General features: G+C 32.8%; 2 protein-coding genes and 1 long non-coding RNA gene across 3 annotated transcripts; 1 reads left to right on the plus strand and 2 right to left on the minus strand.

The window, feature by feature from the left end:
- Positions 1-4182: 4182 nt before the first annotated feature.
- LOC114394786 lies at positions 4183-4758 on the minus strand. Its single transcript, XR_003662840.1, has 3 exons — positions 4571-4758; positions 4371-4401; positions 4183-4293 (listed from the first exon to the last, which is right to left on the minus strand). It is a non-coding gene; the product is annotated as an uncharacterized LOC114394786 (long non-coding RNA).
- Positions 4759-9643: 4885 nt separating this feature from the next.
- Positions 9644-13224, minus strand: LOC114396172 (purple acid phosphatase 15-like). The gene is made up of 8 exons (XM_028358073.1): positions 12511-13224; positions 11846-12037; positions 11392-11725; positions 11084-11301; positions 10760-10950; positions 10335-10619; positions 10091-10210; positions 9644-9979 (listed from the first exon to the last, which is right to left on the minus strand). Exons 1-8 carry the CDS (start codon positions 12851-12853, stop codon positions 9944-9946), a joined length of 1719 nt encoding a protein of 572 aa, XP_028213874.1. The 5' UTR covers positions 12854-13224; the 3' UTR covers positions 9644-9943.
- Positions 13225-13397: 173 nt separating this feature from the next.
- Positions 13398-15978, plus strand: LOC114396171 (protein transport protein SEC23). The gene has a single exon (XM_028358072.1). It carries the CDS (start codon positions 13508-13510, stop codon positions 15698-15700), a length of 2193 nt encoding a protein of 730 aa, XP_028213873.1. The 5' UTR covers positions 13398-13507; the 3' UTR covers positions 15701-15978.
- Positions 15979-17360: the final 1382 nt, after the last annotated feature.

Genomic DNA, 17360 nt, shown 5'->3' on the forward strand with positions numbered 1-17360 from the left:
AATTAGAGAACCAAAAAACAAAACAAAAGTTGCGTTGTGTTACTGTTTTTTTAGATGGATAAAAAAAAAAAATCAATCTATCTATTTATATGAGTGGAAAAGAAAATTTTAAAAAATTATAATAAATTTTAAAAAATTATAATAAATTTTAAAAACTAATTTAAAATGCATTTTTTTCTATCATTTTTCTTAATACAAAATTCGTTATTTTCTTAAAAATGATAATAAACAATATTTAACTTTAAAAGTTTCAAAGAAATTATAGTACAAATCAGCTCTAAATCACAACAAATGCTGAAATACTTTTAACTAGAACCTATATTAAAATATTTTTAATTTATCAATTTATTCTTCGCTCATTCGATAAAGATTTTGTTAAAATATATTGTTAAATTTAAAATATTAAATAGTAATTACCAATAGAAATTGTGGGATAAATATATTTATTACATTTATTGAATTTAAGAATTATATTTAATAAATTCAATGAATATAATTAATTACTAACATTACATTTGTTAAATTCAAAAAATATGTTAGATTAGTAAATATCATATTTCACAATTTATTAAAATTAATCATAAATGCTCGAATTTATCAGGAAAAAGGAATGCATATTGTTACGGTCAACATTTACTAATGCTTTTAATCCTTAAAAATCTCTCAATTTTCACTAGTCTTCGCGAAATTCAAACTTTGATTTTGTATCCTTAATTATTTTCTTGGTAAAGTTTAAAATTTTAAAAAACCTTAAACTTCTTTTTCATACATTTTCACATTCATCTCACTTGCATGATCACACAATATTGTTAAATTACTATTAGAGTTTAGGAGCAAAGATTAAAGTATAACCATGAATCCTACTTTGATGACAAAAGATAGTCCAAATTCAAATTGATTTGAACCTTCAAGACATGTTCTCTGAAATTCAAAAGGATGGTTTTCGGTGTTGTTATGGCAGCATATACTTTCTGTATTTTCGGCTTGTTAGGGTCACGTCTTGTGGCCTTGATTTGTGTGAATAAAATTGTGTTTGCCTCTTCAAAAAAATATTGTACTAAGGTATGCCACAATTACATTCTTATTTCTCATTTGCTAATCACGTTAACTGCCTCTAGTAGCAATTAAACATGGCATTGCAACACTAAATTAATAAAGGTATGCATAAAAAAGAAAAACAAAGGCAATAAAGTATATCAAAGATAAATAAATGCAACAGCAATAAAACATTAAGACTAAACCTTGAAAACTGAAAAACTCTCACCACACATAAATGACGCTATAGGCCAAATTAGGCCTTGTTATTAGAACAACTTAATCACTTGTCAAGGCACTATATATGTCAATTGCCACCATTCTATTACAGGGGGGAAAAAAGTTAAGAAAATGTGAGTCCAAGGCAATGGCCTTAACCACCTAGCCTTATACACGATCCAGTTAGCACGACCTATACTTAATTTATAATCATCTCAACATTTATTTCAAGTCAAATTAATAAATAGACTAAAAATATACAACTCAAAAATTTGGAACTCCAAATGGTACAATTACTGTACCATGAATATCTAAACGCCATCAAATTTTTTTAAAATAGCTTTTTATTTATGAACATTTAATGCTTTACGTCATGAGTACAATTCATTTTTTTTCAAGTTTAATCGTTATTTTTTTACAATTTTTTTCTATCGTTAACATCCAATTTCATATGCATCATATTTGAAAATAAATTACACATAAGTTTTTTAAAACAAATTGTAGTTACCTGTAACTGTAAATCAAAATATACAATTGCATGCCCCATTTTGATGACAAATGGGTGATCCAAATTCAAACTAGGTATTAGAAACTCTTAAACATGTTCTCTAACTTTCTTGAACAATTTAAGAAAATTCCAACACTTAAGATATAATTAAATAAATTCTGCAAACTATACTTGTGTAAATTTTGTCTTGAAAGTGTCCAGTATCCATATTAATACTGATTATATGATGTTTAAGGTTTTAGCATAAGTATTAAAGAATATAATTAATTTGTTAAATTTTAAATAAATATTAAGTAATTTTTTAATATATCATTTATTTCTCTAATTAATTAATGACACATTTACTTTTCTATATATTATTTTCACTAAGTATTGATTGGGATAATCTTAAAAGATATATTTAATTTAACACTAATTTTATAAAGCGACATATATTTTGAAACAAATTTTTCTCTAAAACATCATATAATCTGGAATAGAGGAAATATTTTATAACCATCTCTAACATTTTTTTCAAGTCAAATTAAAATTACATAGTTTAAAAATTTGGAACTCCAAATGGCACAATTGTTATACCATTAAGATTCAAATGTCATCAAATTGTTTATTTAATAGCTTCCCATTGATGAACTTTTAATGCCTTACGTCATGAGTTTAGTTCATTTAGTGCAAATTTAATGTATGTTACTTCGACTTTATTTTAATCACTAACATCCGAAATTCATGTGCATCATATTCGAAAACAAATCACACACACACAAAAAAAAAAAAAAAAGATTTGAAAACAAATTGCGATTGCCTGTATTTTTAAATCAAAATATAGTACTTTGATGACAAATGGATGATCCAAATTCCAATTAGGTATTAGAGCCTCTAAAGCACATTCTCTAACATCCTTAAACAATTAAGGAAATTTCAACACTTGAGATATAATTCAACAAATTCTATAAAATTTACGAACACAAGAGATACGATCATGGAAATTTTGTATGGGAAGCCACCACAAAGCATTCGCTCCAACACTTTGTAGCCATCTAAACATCTCATTCAAGTGAAAATAGTAATAAATAGTCTAAAATTACAGTACCTAAAAAATTGAAACTCAAAATGACACAATTACCATGCGAAGTATATTTAAATGTCATTAAGTTGTTTATTTAATACTAGTAGCTTTTCATTGATGAGCATTTAATGCTTTATGCTACGAGTTCAATTCAATTTGTACAACTTTAATGGATTACTCTTGACAATTTTTTTTTTATCATCACTAGTATCTAAATTTCTTATCTAAGACTTTATAATTTGAAAATGTAATGTGAATAGCAAGAAACATGTAAATTGTGTGATTAACCCAGTAATTAAAGTTTTATAAGAGAATTAGAATAATATTTTTTTAAAATTTATTATTCGATTGAAAATTTTTCACATAAATTATATATATGTAAAATTTTATATTAATCTAAAATTAATTGTCACTTTATTCATATTGATTAAAATTAATGTAATATAAATATTTTAAAATATATTAAAATATGAATAATTTGTTTATTAGTATTTTTCAATTTTTACAAAATTTAACAGACAATTTTGATAATATGTAGATATAATTCAACGATTGAATTAATAAAAATCATATTGTATATCAAGTTAAAAATATAATAATTATCAAAATTATATTGATATAATTTGATTTCTCCTCTCAATGCATCAAAATTTAAATATCAAGTTATGGTTGTTTATATTTCCAAATGGTATGTAGATGAAAAAAATTATGGACAATAATATTTGTTTATTTATTTGGAGAAAAATAATAATTTAAAAATTAAGAAATTAAGAAAATTTAACTCAATTGATTAAGCGTAATGCATGAATTATTGTAAAACTCTTAATATTATATTCAATTCTCATGAATAAAAATAAAAAAATCAGTGTTGTGTTATTCACACAACAATTTATAAAACGTTGTGTTTCTCATGGATAAAAATAAACCAATCAGGGTTGTTTTTTTTAGATTTAAATTTATTTTTTTTCCTTTTTCTTAAAACAAAGGGTTAATGATCATTCATTCTAAAAATTTCACTTTGACTTCTCCCTTTGCCAATGGCTTTAGAAAAATTTACCAATTAATAATCATTTTATCGTTTATTACTTATTTCTTGATATTAAACTGTTATTATTTAATTTATATTTCGTCTTTTTGTGAATAAATTAAAAGTGTAGGATTGATGGTAAAGAAGATAAAGGATGAAAATAAGATAAGTGCAAACATTTATTTATGAAGGCATATACAATAAAGTACATGCCACAAGTATACAAATTTTATTGATGAAACGCAATAATGAAGTTGAATTAGGGGCACTTGGGTGTTCCTTTATTGGTTTTCCAATTGTTATAACATGGACATTCTTCCTTGTGACCATAGGTTCCCGATGGAACACACAAACATTTTGCACAGCACAAGTTACAGAAGTACAAACACGCCTTCCTAGCCCGAGCCTTTGAACAACGATAATCGCATGCCCCCGGACATTCTAAATTAATAATGTAACTAATGTTTCAATTCTCGACATCAAATTTACAACAACAAAAATATGAATAGAATCAGTACCTTGGGGCGTAAGTGATCCTTCTCCACCACCCTGAAGATGTAAAAGGAACAAAAGAATAAATAATCAGAAGTCTATTTATGTTGATGTAAATAAGAAGAAAAAAAACTATCTGATCACTAATCACTGCCTAGCAGGCTGGATCGAGTTTTCAATATATATTTATGGCTGCTGAGTATATAGGGAAAGAAACATCACTCACATAAGCAACTTGAGTCACAAAAGCCATGACAAATATGAGAAGAAGTGCACACACAAATTTAGTCATGACACTTTGATTGGCCTTACTCTTGGAACAAAGTCTAACTTAGTTAATTAGAAACGCTGTGAAGGTCAAGGAGTTATGTTTTTTGGCCGGAACCAACTTATATTTTTTTCTCTGCACCTACAATCTGCTGGGTCATGTTGCTTATTAAAAAAATATTATTAATTTAAATTTATTTATAAGTTTCTAAAATTTTATCAAATTTTTAATTAAATCTTTATTATTCTGAAACATATCGCTAAGTTATTATAATTTAAAAAAAACAAATAACAACTAAGGTCTTCAAAATAAACTTACACCTTTAAATTTCTATTACATGTTATTAACATAACATTTTCTATGTGATAATATTTTAACATTTTTCCTCATCAGTTTTTATATTATTTTTTTCATATTTATTCCTCAAAAGCATATGTCTAATTCACTAAAATCCTAGCTACCCCCCCCCCCCCCCCCCCCCCCCTTGCTGAAGAATTCCTATATCCGTTTGCAGCAACATATTGTAACTATGCAAGCATCGAAGGTTCATTTATCAATTCCAAATTGAGGGGTTTTTTTTCACTGTGTTATTGTAAAATATCTACCTATAGTTTTATTAATTAACAACTAATCTTTAACAAAGAATTTGATTAACCATATTTATGATTTTTTTCTTTTAATCATTTTTTTATTCGCAACACTCAAGTTTAATATGAAATTACTTAAAAGATTCAAGTTCTCACAACTAACAACATATTTTGTAACTACATGTGTGTTTGAATGAATATTAACAAAATTAATTTTAAAATGATATAATTTATGTTTAAATATTTTTAATATAAAAAATATTTAGTAATAAAATTTAGTATAGATTTTTTTATTGAACATAAAAATTACATAAAATTTCTTCAACTCATAATATATTTTAGGTCTATATATAATAAATTTCTCGACATAAAATTAATCATATAAAAAATTACTCAAACTCATATTAATAGATATTTCAACGTAACTATAAAGAATCTAACAGCATTCAAACACTTTTTGAATTGTAAATATAAATATTGCATACAATTAATGATGAAATTGCGGTTTCTAGCTTTTTTTTAGAAAAAAACAATATTGAAATGAGCGTGTTGGGTTTGAAATTATTTTAGAGGTTTTTCCAACCGAAAGTAAAATGAAAAAGTTAAACAAATGATACTTACGGTAATACATTTTAACTTCTTTTTTTTCAGAAAAAAATCTTATAATATCATCCTCTTATCTTAAAATTCAATGTAGTTACAACTAGTGACGAGTGATACGAGACAACACCGCTAATTATAATCAACAATTGATAACGGATTCACCACGATACGATTAAGGTAGTATTTGATTTAGAAGCATGAAGTAAGAGTGAACGTGTTCATCATTTCAGTTGAAAAGGACTGAAAGTACATGAGTAGGATGTTTATTATGTACGAAAGGCAGCTGAAAGTTTTTTTTTTTTAAAAAAAAAAAAAGGGATTCACATGCTTTTAGTTTTATCTCAAAAAGAGAAGAAAGAGAATATTGAAAGACAGACATATTCACAAACAAGACTGTAAATACTTTGGTTGATTGGCAAATAGTTGGCACGACTATGTCTTTAGCTGATGGCCTCTGCTACATTGAAGCTCATGCTTCTACCAGCGCAACCGCATATCTTCTTAATTAATCTCTATTCAGATCGCCCGCATATCTCTCATCTTCATCTTTACATGGATTCCCCCCACGCACGTACTGTACTTTTTTTGGGGCTCCTTGGCTGATCAAATTATTTAAATGATTGTTAGAATCAAATCTAAATTTATTTATTTTAATTAATTAGTTGAATTTAAGTACAAGATTATATGAATTATTTGAGCATATTTCCCAGCATTAAATATTGAAATAGTGGGAAGGGAATGAGTTCACGTGCATGTGCAGGCAGAGAGAGCGAGGCTTCAGGTGTCTCTTTACATGGCTGTCTCTTGTCTTTTCTGCCATCTCTATTCACCACCCACCTTGTGCTTCTCACCTTTGCTTAGACCATTCCATCCAACGATTCATTTTCATCTTCATCCTGCATTGTTTTCCACAAATCTAGGGATCAGTGGATGCTTCTCAATGCAAGCTCGTACAACAAAAATTATTACGGGCAATAATTTCTCCTGCACGCCTTGTCCAAAAGATAAAGGTTCTCCCTCCATCCTACGTACTCCCATGTTTAGTACAGCAAATAGGACAAAAATAAGATAAATATTTAGTAGAAGAGTAGAAACAAAAAATAGAAAAGAGATGAAAATAAATAAATCAGTAAAAATAAACAAGAATATTATAGAGAATTTCACTAATTTTAAATTATTTCTCCTGTGACTTGCACTTTCTGAACACTACCAACTCATTTTTATCTTCAAATTATGTTCATATTCTATAACAAACAAACCATACGTTTATTTGGGTGGTGCATGGGAATTATATTAAAAAACTCGATTTACTGTAAAAATACCATATTATGTTGAAGTATTGAAGTGATTCGAGAAAAAGAAATAAGACAAAGGGCGAGAAACTAATATAGTATTTTCTTTGGTTCAGTTTCAACAAGTCACTCTCTAACACTTTTTCGAATAAAGGAAAGAGAATCGAAAGGAAAGAAAAAAAAATTAAAATTTGAATTAGAAACAAAGTGGAAAGAAAAAAATTATTTTTTATTTCTATAAGTTTTTTATTTCTCTTAATTCAAATAAAAGAAAATATACCATTTCTGTGTTATATTTCTCTTTATTTTTTCCTTCTTATCAAACATACTAGAATTCTGGTCAAAAGTTAAATAAGAGTTAGATTCTTAAGTTACTTTTTCTAAATCCCAAATCACATTGTAACATTAAATTTAAGAACTTCATTAATTTTTTTCTTCAATAATGAATCCATTGAAAACTTAAATCGAGCTCTACTTGTTGTCTCACATGTTTATAACTTTATATTTATATTTTCACATGTTTATAACTTTATATTTATATTTTACTTCAAAATAATAATTTATATGTATTTTAATTTTCAACAATAAAAAAATAACGGTTTATTCTTCATTCTTAATTTGATTTGTTCATCTTTTAATTTTATTTCATATTGTTGATAAAAATATTTTCTCTGTCTTTTCTCTATTATTTTCGACAAATATTTTTTTTCGTAAGAACCCAATTCTTTTATAGATCAAAGAGTTCTTTCACAGTTCCACTTGACAAACTCCATATAAGAGTAGTGGGACAAACTCTTACTAATTAAGATGCTCTTAGAAGCTAATTCAAACACACTTTTTTTTTTATATCATTGATATAGCTAGATATATAATTGAGCAATGACATGTGAATACTATATCATTTCAAATATTATATATAATATTATTTTAGTTCTTTTTATCAAAACATATATATATATATATATATATGTATGTATTTATATTTTTTCTCTTTATCTCTCTAGGTTAAAAATATATTTGTGATATTCATAGATCATCTTGTATATTATTAGGTTTACCCTTGTTTATTTGGGTATAAGTAGGGTGGAAGAAAATTGAAAAGATAAAAATATTAAATTTTCAATGTTTGTTTGAAAAGTATAATAGGAAAAGTAAAAAAGAAGCTATGTTAGTGAGGCTAACTAAAAACTACTGTACTTTATTTCCAATTAGAATGAAATTGAGGAAAAATGCTTCTTCAAAAAAATATTTATAATATGTTTTTAAAAAATAATAAATAATATTTTGTTAAGAAAAATATTAAATTGAAAAATCACATTTTTAATTATTACAAAACATTTTTTATATAATCCATTTATTTTTTTCCAATCATCTGAAGAGAATTTTTATTTTATTTTTTAATCTATACAAATAACATTTTTTATGTTCTATTGTGCTTCTATTTTTATTCTTTTTCATTTCTTTCTTTATTATTTTAATCCAAACAAGACAGGATCCATTGGGTTAGACATTGCAAAATGCAAGTAACTAGAACACCCCGATCAGGATCACCCAGCGTTTAAAAAGAGTGCACAGTCATACAGTTTTAATCAAACGGTCAAAACATCTTTAACTTACATTTATTTTATAATAATTTAATGTATAAAATGTTTGATTGCATGCAGTTGAAATTTGAATAGTTGAAAATTAACTGTATAAAACCCTTATCCCTTAGGTACAGTATAACAGTAACCATGTTATTGCTACTTGCCATTAGTAACGACACCTTAATCTGCAAAGAAAAAAGAAAAGAGAGAAAAAAATTAGTTTTATTTTTTAAAGTCATTTTTTTTTTTGTCTTCAGTTAAAAAAAAGAAATGTGTGATTATCTGCAACTTTTTTTTTTGGTTATGCCTTGGCGAAGAAAGCAAATTGCTGATGCAAGCAGGTGACTAAAAGGAGGTCAAATGGTTCGAGTTCTTCAGTTAAATGAATGCACTACAGTACTGTAAAAATGAAATGGGTTATTATATTTGCTTACTTGGTTTCAATTCTTTATAATGACTGTGTATTACTGCTGGTGCTGGAGTTACAAATACAAATACAAATACAAATACAACAGTGACAACACCTACAGCGATGCCGAATGTGGCAGCACCTACCACAACAACTCCAATCCATGGCGGGGATGGTGCAGGAAATGGAATGAACCCTCCAATCCCTGAAAATTCTACATCATCACCTAATTCGAACACAATAACCACCTCATTTTTAGATTTCCTTCTCATTCTGCCCCTTATCCCTTAATTAGCTTGCCTGTGCCCGTGTCAGTTTGCGGTTGAGGTATATAACTACCTTTATATTTAAACCAACACCTCATTTTAGTTGTTCCCTGTGTTTCTCAGACACGACAATAATATCATTAGCGTTTTAACAACGAATTTCTTGCGTATCATTTTTTTTTTCCTTACTCCCTCATGCATATCTGATCGTCAAATAGAAAGAAAATCCTGACCGACTACTAAGGCGTTTAACAATATAAATACTGACTAAGCAGCAGAAAAACACAATTTTGCACCTGTATGACAATTGAGTTTGTGAATAAATAATACATTTTTCCAATTTGATAAAATTTTGAGACAACTTGCCTCATAATTTAGTTGGAGGCAAACTTTGATAGGATTCCAGTAATTCGAAGAAGAAAAAATGTTATCAAACTTCAAGAATACAAAATTTATACTGAGTAAAACGCAACGTGTTGTCAAGACACAATAGAGTACAGTATGCCTCTGAATCCAATTGCAGCACATGGTGACAGAAAACGCCGTACGATAATTTCAGTGCTCCACATTTTGAAAGTGTTGCTATGCTTAATGCATCTTGAAGTTAAATATTTTAGCACCCTCCTACAAAATTAAAGAAAACTTTCAGGTTAAAAAATAAATTTTGCTCATGATAATTACGAAACTGAATTACCAGCTGATGAATAATGATGATAAATACATAAGATTATGTACCTCTGGCTTGATTGGTGGGCAGTTTTGAGGTTCCCTAACAATGTAAATCTCATCTCCAGCACTGCCATAAAAGTCTTGATTGCGATGCCAAATCCACAGTGCATGGGTTTCATTTTTCACCTGCATATGATGTTACAAGTTAGTTTGCATGTTTTGTGTACCTTTAACATGCACGAACTTATAGCACGAGTTAATGTTTTAGAAATCTCCACCCATATATATAGAAGAGAAAGATGAGGTGTACCTCTAGAATGCCATGACCGAAGCTACTTTCTCTGAAAGCACTATAATCAGGCTGTCGGTCCCAACAGAAGTTACCTTCTGCTGGACCGGAAGTAAAATTAAAGGCACAGAAGCCACCCATATAGTCATCTGGTGTAGTTGATGGTTCTGGACACTGTCCAGGTTCATCAGCATGTGTGATTGCCATCTTTTCCCTGTTACCACCGTCTCCAACCGTGATATAAACAGGACCACAAGGATCCAATGTGTAGTTGTATACCCTGTTTGATCTCTCATACGCATGAACCTGTTCTCCCATAAGAAATTTCTAAGTACAAGCTATTACTAAATTAAAAATGCAGTTGTATATAAGCACTTATTGAATTTTGTCTGCTTATTTATGGATTATGGATCATATGCAATGAAAACGTACAGTAATATACTTACATGTCCATTGAAGACAATGTCAACGCCATATTTATATAATAAGTCTTCCATCTCCACCCTCATACACTCTGCTTCTCTATAATGAGCCTTGTAGGTGCTATACCAAGGTGCATGCCATGTAGCTATCAACCACGGAGTTACTTCCCTGTCAACAGAAGCCAAGTCTCTCTCCAACCACTTGTACTGGTCCCCTGCAATTTAAAACTAGTAGTGATCAGTAGCATGAATGTAAATAGTTAAACAGGAATGTTTTCTGAAGACTAAACCATGCATGTTAGTAACATGAAGAATATCAATCATGTAGTGTAGGAAGCAAGACTTAACCTGATTTGTCATAGGATATGTAGGCCCCCAGCATTATAAAATGTATCCCCCCAGCATTGAAAGAATAATAGAAAGTGGATGATGATCCACTCTCTTCTGATGGGAATGCAAATCGAGAACTATAAGCAACAAATGTCTGGTTTTCAGCTTGTTCTTCTATCTCATGATTCCCTTCTATTACCATTATTGGGACACTAGAAATCAGAGGCTGCATGTACCTGAATCAATTATAACAAGCTAAGTTGCAACCAAAATCAACAAGACCATTTATCTAAGATTCCTAAGGAAGAGAGTGAAGAAAATGTTACCTTCCCCAATAATCCCAACGAGGCTGATAGGTTTCATGGATGGGAGTGTTAGGAAATGAGCAAGAGTAGCAGTCTGCCCCAGTGCCATTAGTAAGATAGAGGTTGGCACAGCTAACATCTCCAACCAACAGAATAAGATCAGGATGGTTACTGGTCATATGATTAACAGTGGATGTGGTATTGTATGTAAGACCCAAGTCTCCAACCACTGCTATTCTGCTAGGGTAGCTCTTGGGGCCTGAAGCTGGCATAGTCCTGAAATAATGAACGTCACTCATTCCTGACAAAGAAGGATCTCCACATTTATATTGATATAGTGTGTTGGGTCTCAATCCTGCGTGCACCAAATACAATACAATTCTAAATAATTAATTACATGCCATGCAAATAAAAACTTGAGTTCTAGGCAATTAATAATAGAAGGGAAGCTAGCTTGTACAAAGTGTTATTATACCTGTGAGACGAACATGATGTATAATTCCAGAGGTGTAGTTCTGAAGGCCTTCAAAAGGATAAAGTTGACTGTAAACGAGGGAATAACCCGTTGCTTGGTGTCTCATGGACCTTCCGAACCTTCCATATTGAACTATGCTAGCAACAGTTTCAGGATCTAAGGGTTCTATATTGTCCCCAATTTGGAATTCCCCTGCAACAATGTGTGATACGTACTTCATGCCACATGCGTTTTATAGACAAGCACTAGTTAGCTAGTTATATAGTAAAAGTAAACTTATAGCCACTTAAGAGTTATGGTAGAAGCACAAGCACAAATCAGAATGTGCCTTGGAACAAAAAATAATTCAACTGCCTCAAATTGTGTATTTTTGGCTGCTTTGAGTATGTTTGGTTTTGTGAACTGTGGAATGAAGATAAAAGAAAAAAAACTATAAGCACCTAGAGAGTGAGTGTGCTTCCTGTAGCAACACGGGTTTTCATTCAATGCTAAGTAACATGAATTGCATTAGGATAAAACAAAGAGCAAAAGGCATTTTGTCTGCATACCGTGATGGCAGGAATTATATAAAAGTTACAAGTTCACGTGAACGACTGAAGCAAAAAAACAAGAAAAGTGATGACTGCATTCATTTGTGAACTGAAAGTAGCAATGAAGATGAGTACCTGTAATCCAAGAAATCCAAACAGAATCATGAGAAGCAGAGAGTGAGAGAGAGATTTGTTCTGGCTGGAACCCTTCAACGGTTCTTTGAACCAGAGGATCTGTATCTGTCAGGTCCACGGCGTTTCCTCGGAAGCTCTGATCAAGAGGAACGGTCACAGGCTTGAAGGGTCCATCCAGAGTTGTTGGAACTCCGCCATCAACAATGACACAACTTAGAGAAAACAACATACACACTATAACCCAACCCATTTCAGGAGTGCAATGACAGCTAGCAAAATGAGTTGAGATGCTTAAATGCATTGGGATAAAGGAAAAAAAAAAGGCAAAAGTCAAAGATTTCATGCCTTATTATAAAATGGAGAACGTTTTTCGTGGAGCAAATCAAGAAGTTTTTATTTTATTTTATTTCATGGGAGGCTGAAAAGGACCTCAAAGAAACAATAGATGAAATGATCACTCAAATGGTGATGGAGCGAATGCTATTACATACTAGTCAGAAAGAATGAATGGAGGCTGTTTTGTTTGGACCAATCTAACTACTACTGACAAGAACCCTGGATAAGTTACATTTCCATGGTTCATATTTATAAACGTCAATATTTCCAACCCTCCGGTCTCTATGTTTTAGCTGCGCATACCGGGTAATGTGTGATGATTAAAAAAAATGTTAATAAGTGTTTTAAGAATATTAATTGAGAAATTTAGAGTAGAAATGTTTTTAAGGTTAAAAATGATGTTATTCAAATCTTTTTTAAGTTCTTTTATAATTTACGTAATAAATATTTATAATTTTTAATTAATTTCTTAAAAATACCGATTAATAATATTAAAAAAGTAATGTAGGATGATATTTAATAGATTTATTTGTTTATAAGGGTTGTATAGGATAAGTTAAAAATATAATTAGACAGTAATAATTATGATGAATGGGGGGAGAGTAGGGTTAGAGGTAGCTGCGAAGTAGAGGCGTAAAGGGGAAAGAGAAGAGAAGGGGGGATGGATTTGGTTGAATTGGAGGCGGTGGAAGGGCTCCGATGGGCGTGGAATTCGTGGGCGGCGGATGGGACAAATATGATAATCCCACTGAGCATAATGTGCACACCCTTGATGTTGTTGAACAGTGAGGTCCCTCTTCTCCCTTACGACCCTCTCCTCTGCTCCCGATGCGGCGCCGTTTTGAACCCCTACGCACGCCTCGACTACCAGTCCCGCATCTGGCACTGCCCCTTCTGCTCCCTACGCAACCCCTTCCCCCGCCCCATCGCCGACACCAACCTCCCCGCCGAACTCTTCCCCACCTACAGCACCGTCGAGTACTCGTCTCCCTCTCCCTCTCCCCCTCCCCCTCCCCCTGCCTTCGTCTTTCTCCTCGATCTCTCCACTCCCCAAGACGAACTTCCTCCCCTCAAGAACCAGCTCCTCCACCTCCTCCACCACTTGCCCGACCACTCCCTCGTCTCTCTCATCACCTTCGACTCCATGGTCTATCTCCACCATCTCTCTTCTTCCCACTTTTCCTCTCTCCTCGTCTTTCACGGCAACCGCCATCTCTCCTCCAATCAGATCCGCCACTTCCTTAACCCCCACCGCCACCAGGCTTTTCTTTTGCCTATTTCCGAATGCCAATTCTCCATCACTACTGCCATTGAAGAGATCCATTCTACATCCAACTCCACCATCTCCGCCTCTCGCCCTCCCAGGTGCACCGGCTCTGCAATCTCCGTCGCCCTTGGTCTTTTGGAGTCTTGCCCCATCAATACAGGCTCCAGGATCTTGGTCTTCACCTCTGGACCTGCTACTCTGGGACCCGGAATCGTTGTCGATTCTGATCGCCGCCAACCCATCAGAACCCACCATCACATCTTCAACGCCCAAGCAACACACTATGCTAAGTCTTCCGCTTTCTATAATCAACTCTCCAAGAGGCTATCCGGTGCATCTGTTGTTCTCGATCTCTTTGCCTGTTCCCTTGATCAAGTTGGGGCAGCCGAGCTCCGAGGACCCGTTGAGCACTCCGGTGGATTCATCGTTCTCTCTGAGTCTTTTGATTCCGATCAGTTCAAGAATTGTCTGAGGCAGATGTTCAGATGTGATGACCAGGGCCACTTGAGAATGAATTTTGATGCGACTATTGAAATAGTCACCACCAAAGACGTGAAAATCTGTGGAGCGCTTGGTCCTTGTGTGTCCCTTGAGAGAAACAACTGTTTGGTGAGCGAGGCTGAGGTTGGAGAAGGTGGCACCTCTGTCTGGAAGTTAAACACGCTCACCCACAAAACTTGCATTGCGTTTTTCTTCCAAGTGAATCAGGAGCAGAAAATGAAAATTCAACCGGGCTCTGCATTTTTAATCCAGTTTATAACGCGATACAGGCAGGGAAACATGATCCGGAAAAGAGTGACGACTGCTGCAAGGCGATGGGTTGCAAGCCATTCGGCAGATATTGGTGCCGGGTTTGATCAAGAAGCCGCAGCTGCAGTCATGGCAAGACTTGCCATTCTCCGGGCAGAAACATGCCATGCCCGTGATGTCATTAGATGGCTGGATGACACGCTTATACGTTTCACTTCCAAGTTTGGGGACTATGTCCCTGAAGATCCATCCTCTTTCCGCCTATCCTCCAACTTCTCCCTTTATCCCCAGTTTATGTACCACCTGAGGCGATCTCAATTCATTGATGTCTCTAACACTACTCCGGATGAAACTGCATTCTTCCGCCTCGTGCTCAATCGCGAGGGAGTAGTAGGATCCCTTATAATGATTCAACCCACACTTTTCCAATATTCGTTTGATGGCCCACCGGTGCCAGTGCTGCTAGATATTCGTTCCATTTCTCCAGATTTTATCTTGCTCTTTGATTCTTTCTTCTGTGTGGTGATTCATTATGGGTCCAAGATTGCCCAGTGGAGGAAGCTGGGTTATGATAAGGACCCCAATCACGAAAGCTTGAGAAAGCTGTTGGAAGCCCCAGAACTGGATGCAGAGCAATTGGTTGCTGACCGCCTTCCAGTGCCAAGGATTATAAGATGTGACCAGCATAGTAGTCAGGCTAGATTTCTTCTTGCCAAGTTGAATCCATCTGTTACTCAAAATTCAACCTACACAGAGGGTTCCGACATTATATTTACCGATGACCTCAGCTTGGAAGTTTTTCTGGATCAGTTGCAGGTGCTGGCAGTGCAAAGCTAATAAAGACCAACTTTAATTTTGAATTTTGTAACTAGTTTTCAAACAAGAGGTTCCATGTTTTCGGAAGATTGTTTTTCTTTGTTTACTTACGGAGTTGTAAGTTATCTGATAACTGTGATTAGAATATGGTTTGGTCTATTAGACTAGTTTTGAAGATGATGTATGGTTACTATTACTACTCTGACTAGAAACTGTATTATTCCCCCAGCTTCTTGCATGTACTGTAAATAACACAATGTTATGACAGATTAAAGCTATGCATTGCTCGGTTTCATTTATGTTTTTTTTTTCCCCTTTATGGTGCAAGGAAGTCGTCTTATGTTTACCACCAGGGGTCATTGTTCAGACGCATACTACTGCTTCCTCTATCGCTGTCAGCTGATCTTGAACATGGTTTCGTAAACTGGATGGTGAGGCATACAAAAGAATCCCCCTCATATACACGATGTTATGGATGTAGTTATAGTTGACATCTTAGAAATTGCAGACTACCGAACCTACGTTAATCACTCGGTATCAAATGTTGAATACAATTGGGAAGAGAATCATAAACTTGGTTACAAGTAAAAAATCTTGATGCCCTAACAAGAAAAACGAACAACATGATTAACTTATCTCATAACAAAACTCACTCACCCTAGAATTTAGGATTTGTGAAAAAATTGCTCTACATTTGTCAAGGATAACATGCAAGTTAGCTACACCATTTGCAACATGATTAAAAGCCTCTACCACAGTCTGTCAGTCACTTTCAAACATAACATCATTGAAACCGAACTGCGTGATCCATTGAATAGCACAGTGTAAGGTCCAGCTTTAAGCTTCTGTTGATGTTGGGATACCTTTTAAAAAGTGTTGTCTTTGCTTTGATGAAGTTGTCTTGTTCACCTCTGACGCATACTCCCACTCTAAAGGAATTCAACTCGTTGAAAATTGCAGCATCCAAATTGCATTTGAGGAAGCCATTCGGTAGGGGCTTCCAGCTTCTGGCGTGATGTTCCATGGGTGATGGCTGCATTTCCGCCATGTTTCTTCTAGGTGCTCTCCAATCTGTTAAATATTGATAGCTGAGGTTGACTGATATGGAGGGATCAATGTCAACTTTATTTCAGACCTTATCATTACGGTTTTTTCCAGATGGACCAAAGAACCACGGGAAGTTTTGCTTTTGGAGCTGGTTGAAAATTCTGAAGAAGATCAAGGAGTAGAGAATTATGGTATACTTTTATAATATAACTTAAGTTAATAATACAAGTTTATTGAAATAAATTACGACCGTTCTGATAATGAGTTTTTTTTTTTTCAACCATCCGTATCGTGAAAAAAAAAATCCTGATTTATCCGGGATTTGATAGAAAATAAATAAAATTTGATAAAAATTATATTTTTCAAAGATAAACTCTGGGTACTAAATGAATCATTCGACTTCACAAATTAATTATTTATTTCCCTCACTTGATTATTTCCGGCTAAAATGAGTTAGAAGAGTGAGTTAAAAGTGAAATGCTTTTATTAAAATGCATAATGCAATATGTGCTATGATTTTAATATCTATTTATTTGTTAATTATTTTGATGATTTCGAATTGAGTCACTTTTAGAGAATTGTAATTTTTTTTATAAAATATATTCAATCATCACTTAACTTAAAAAAAGTGTTG

This window comes from Glycine soja, chromosome 18, assembly GCF_004193775.1.
Source record: "Glycine soja cultivar W05 chromosome 18, ASM419377v2, whole genome shotgun sequence".
Taxonomy (NCBI): domain Eukaryota; kingdom Viridiplantae; phylum Streptophyta; class Magnoliopsida; order Fabales; family Fabaceae; genus Glycine; species Glycine soja.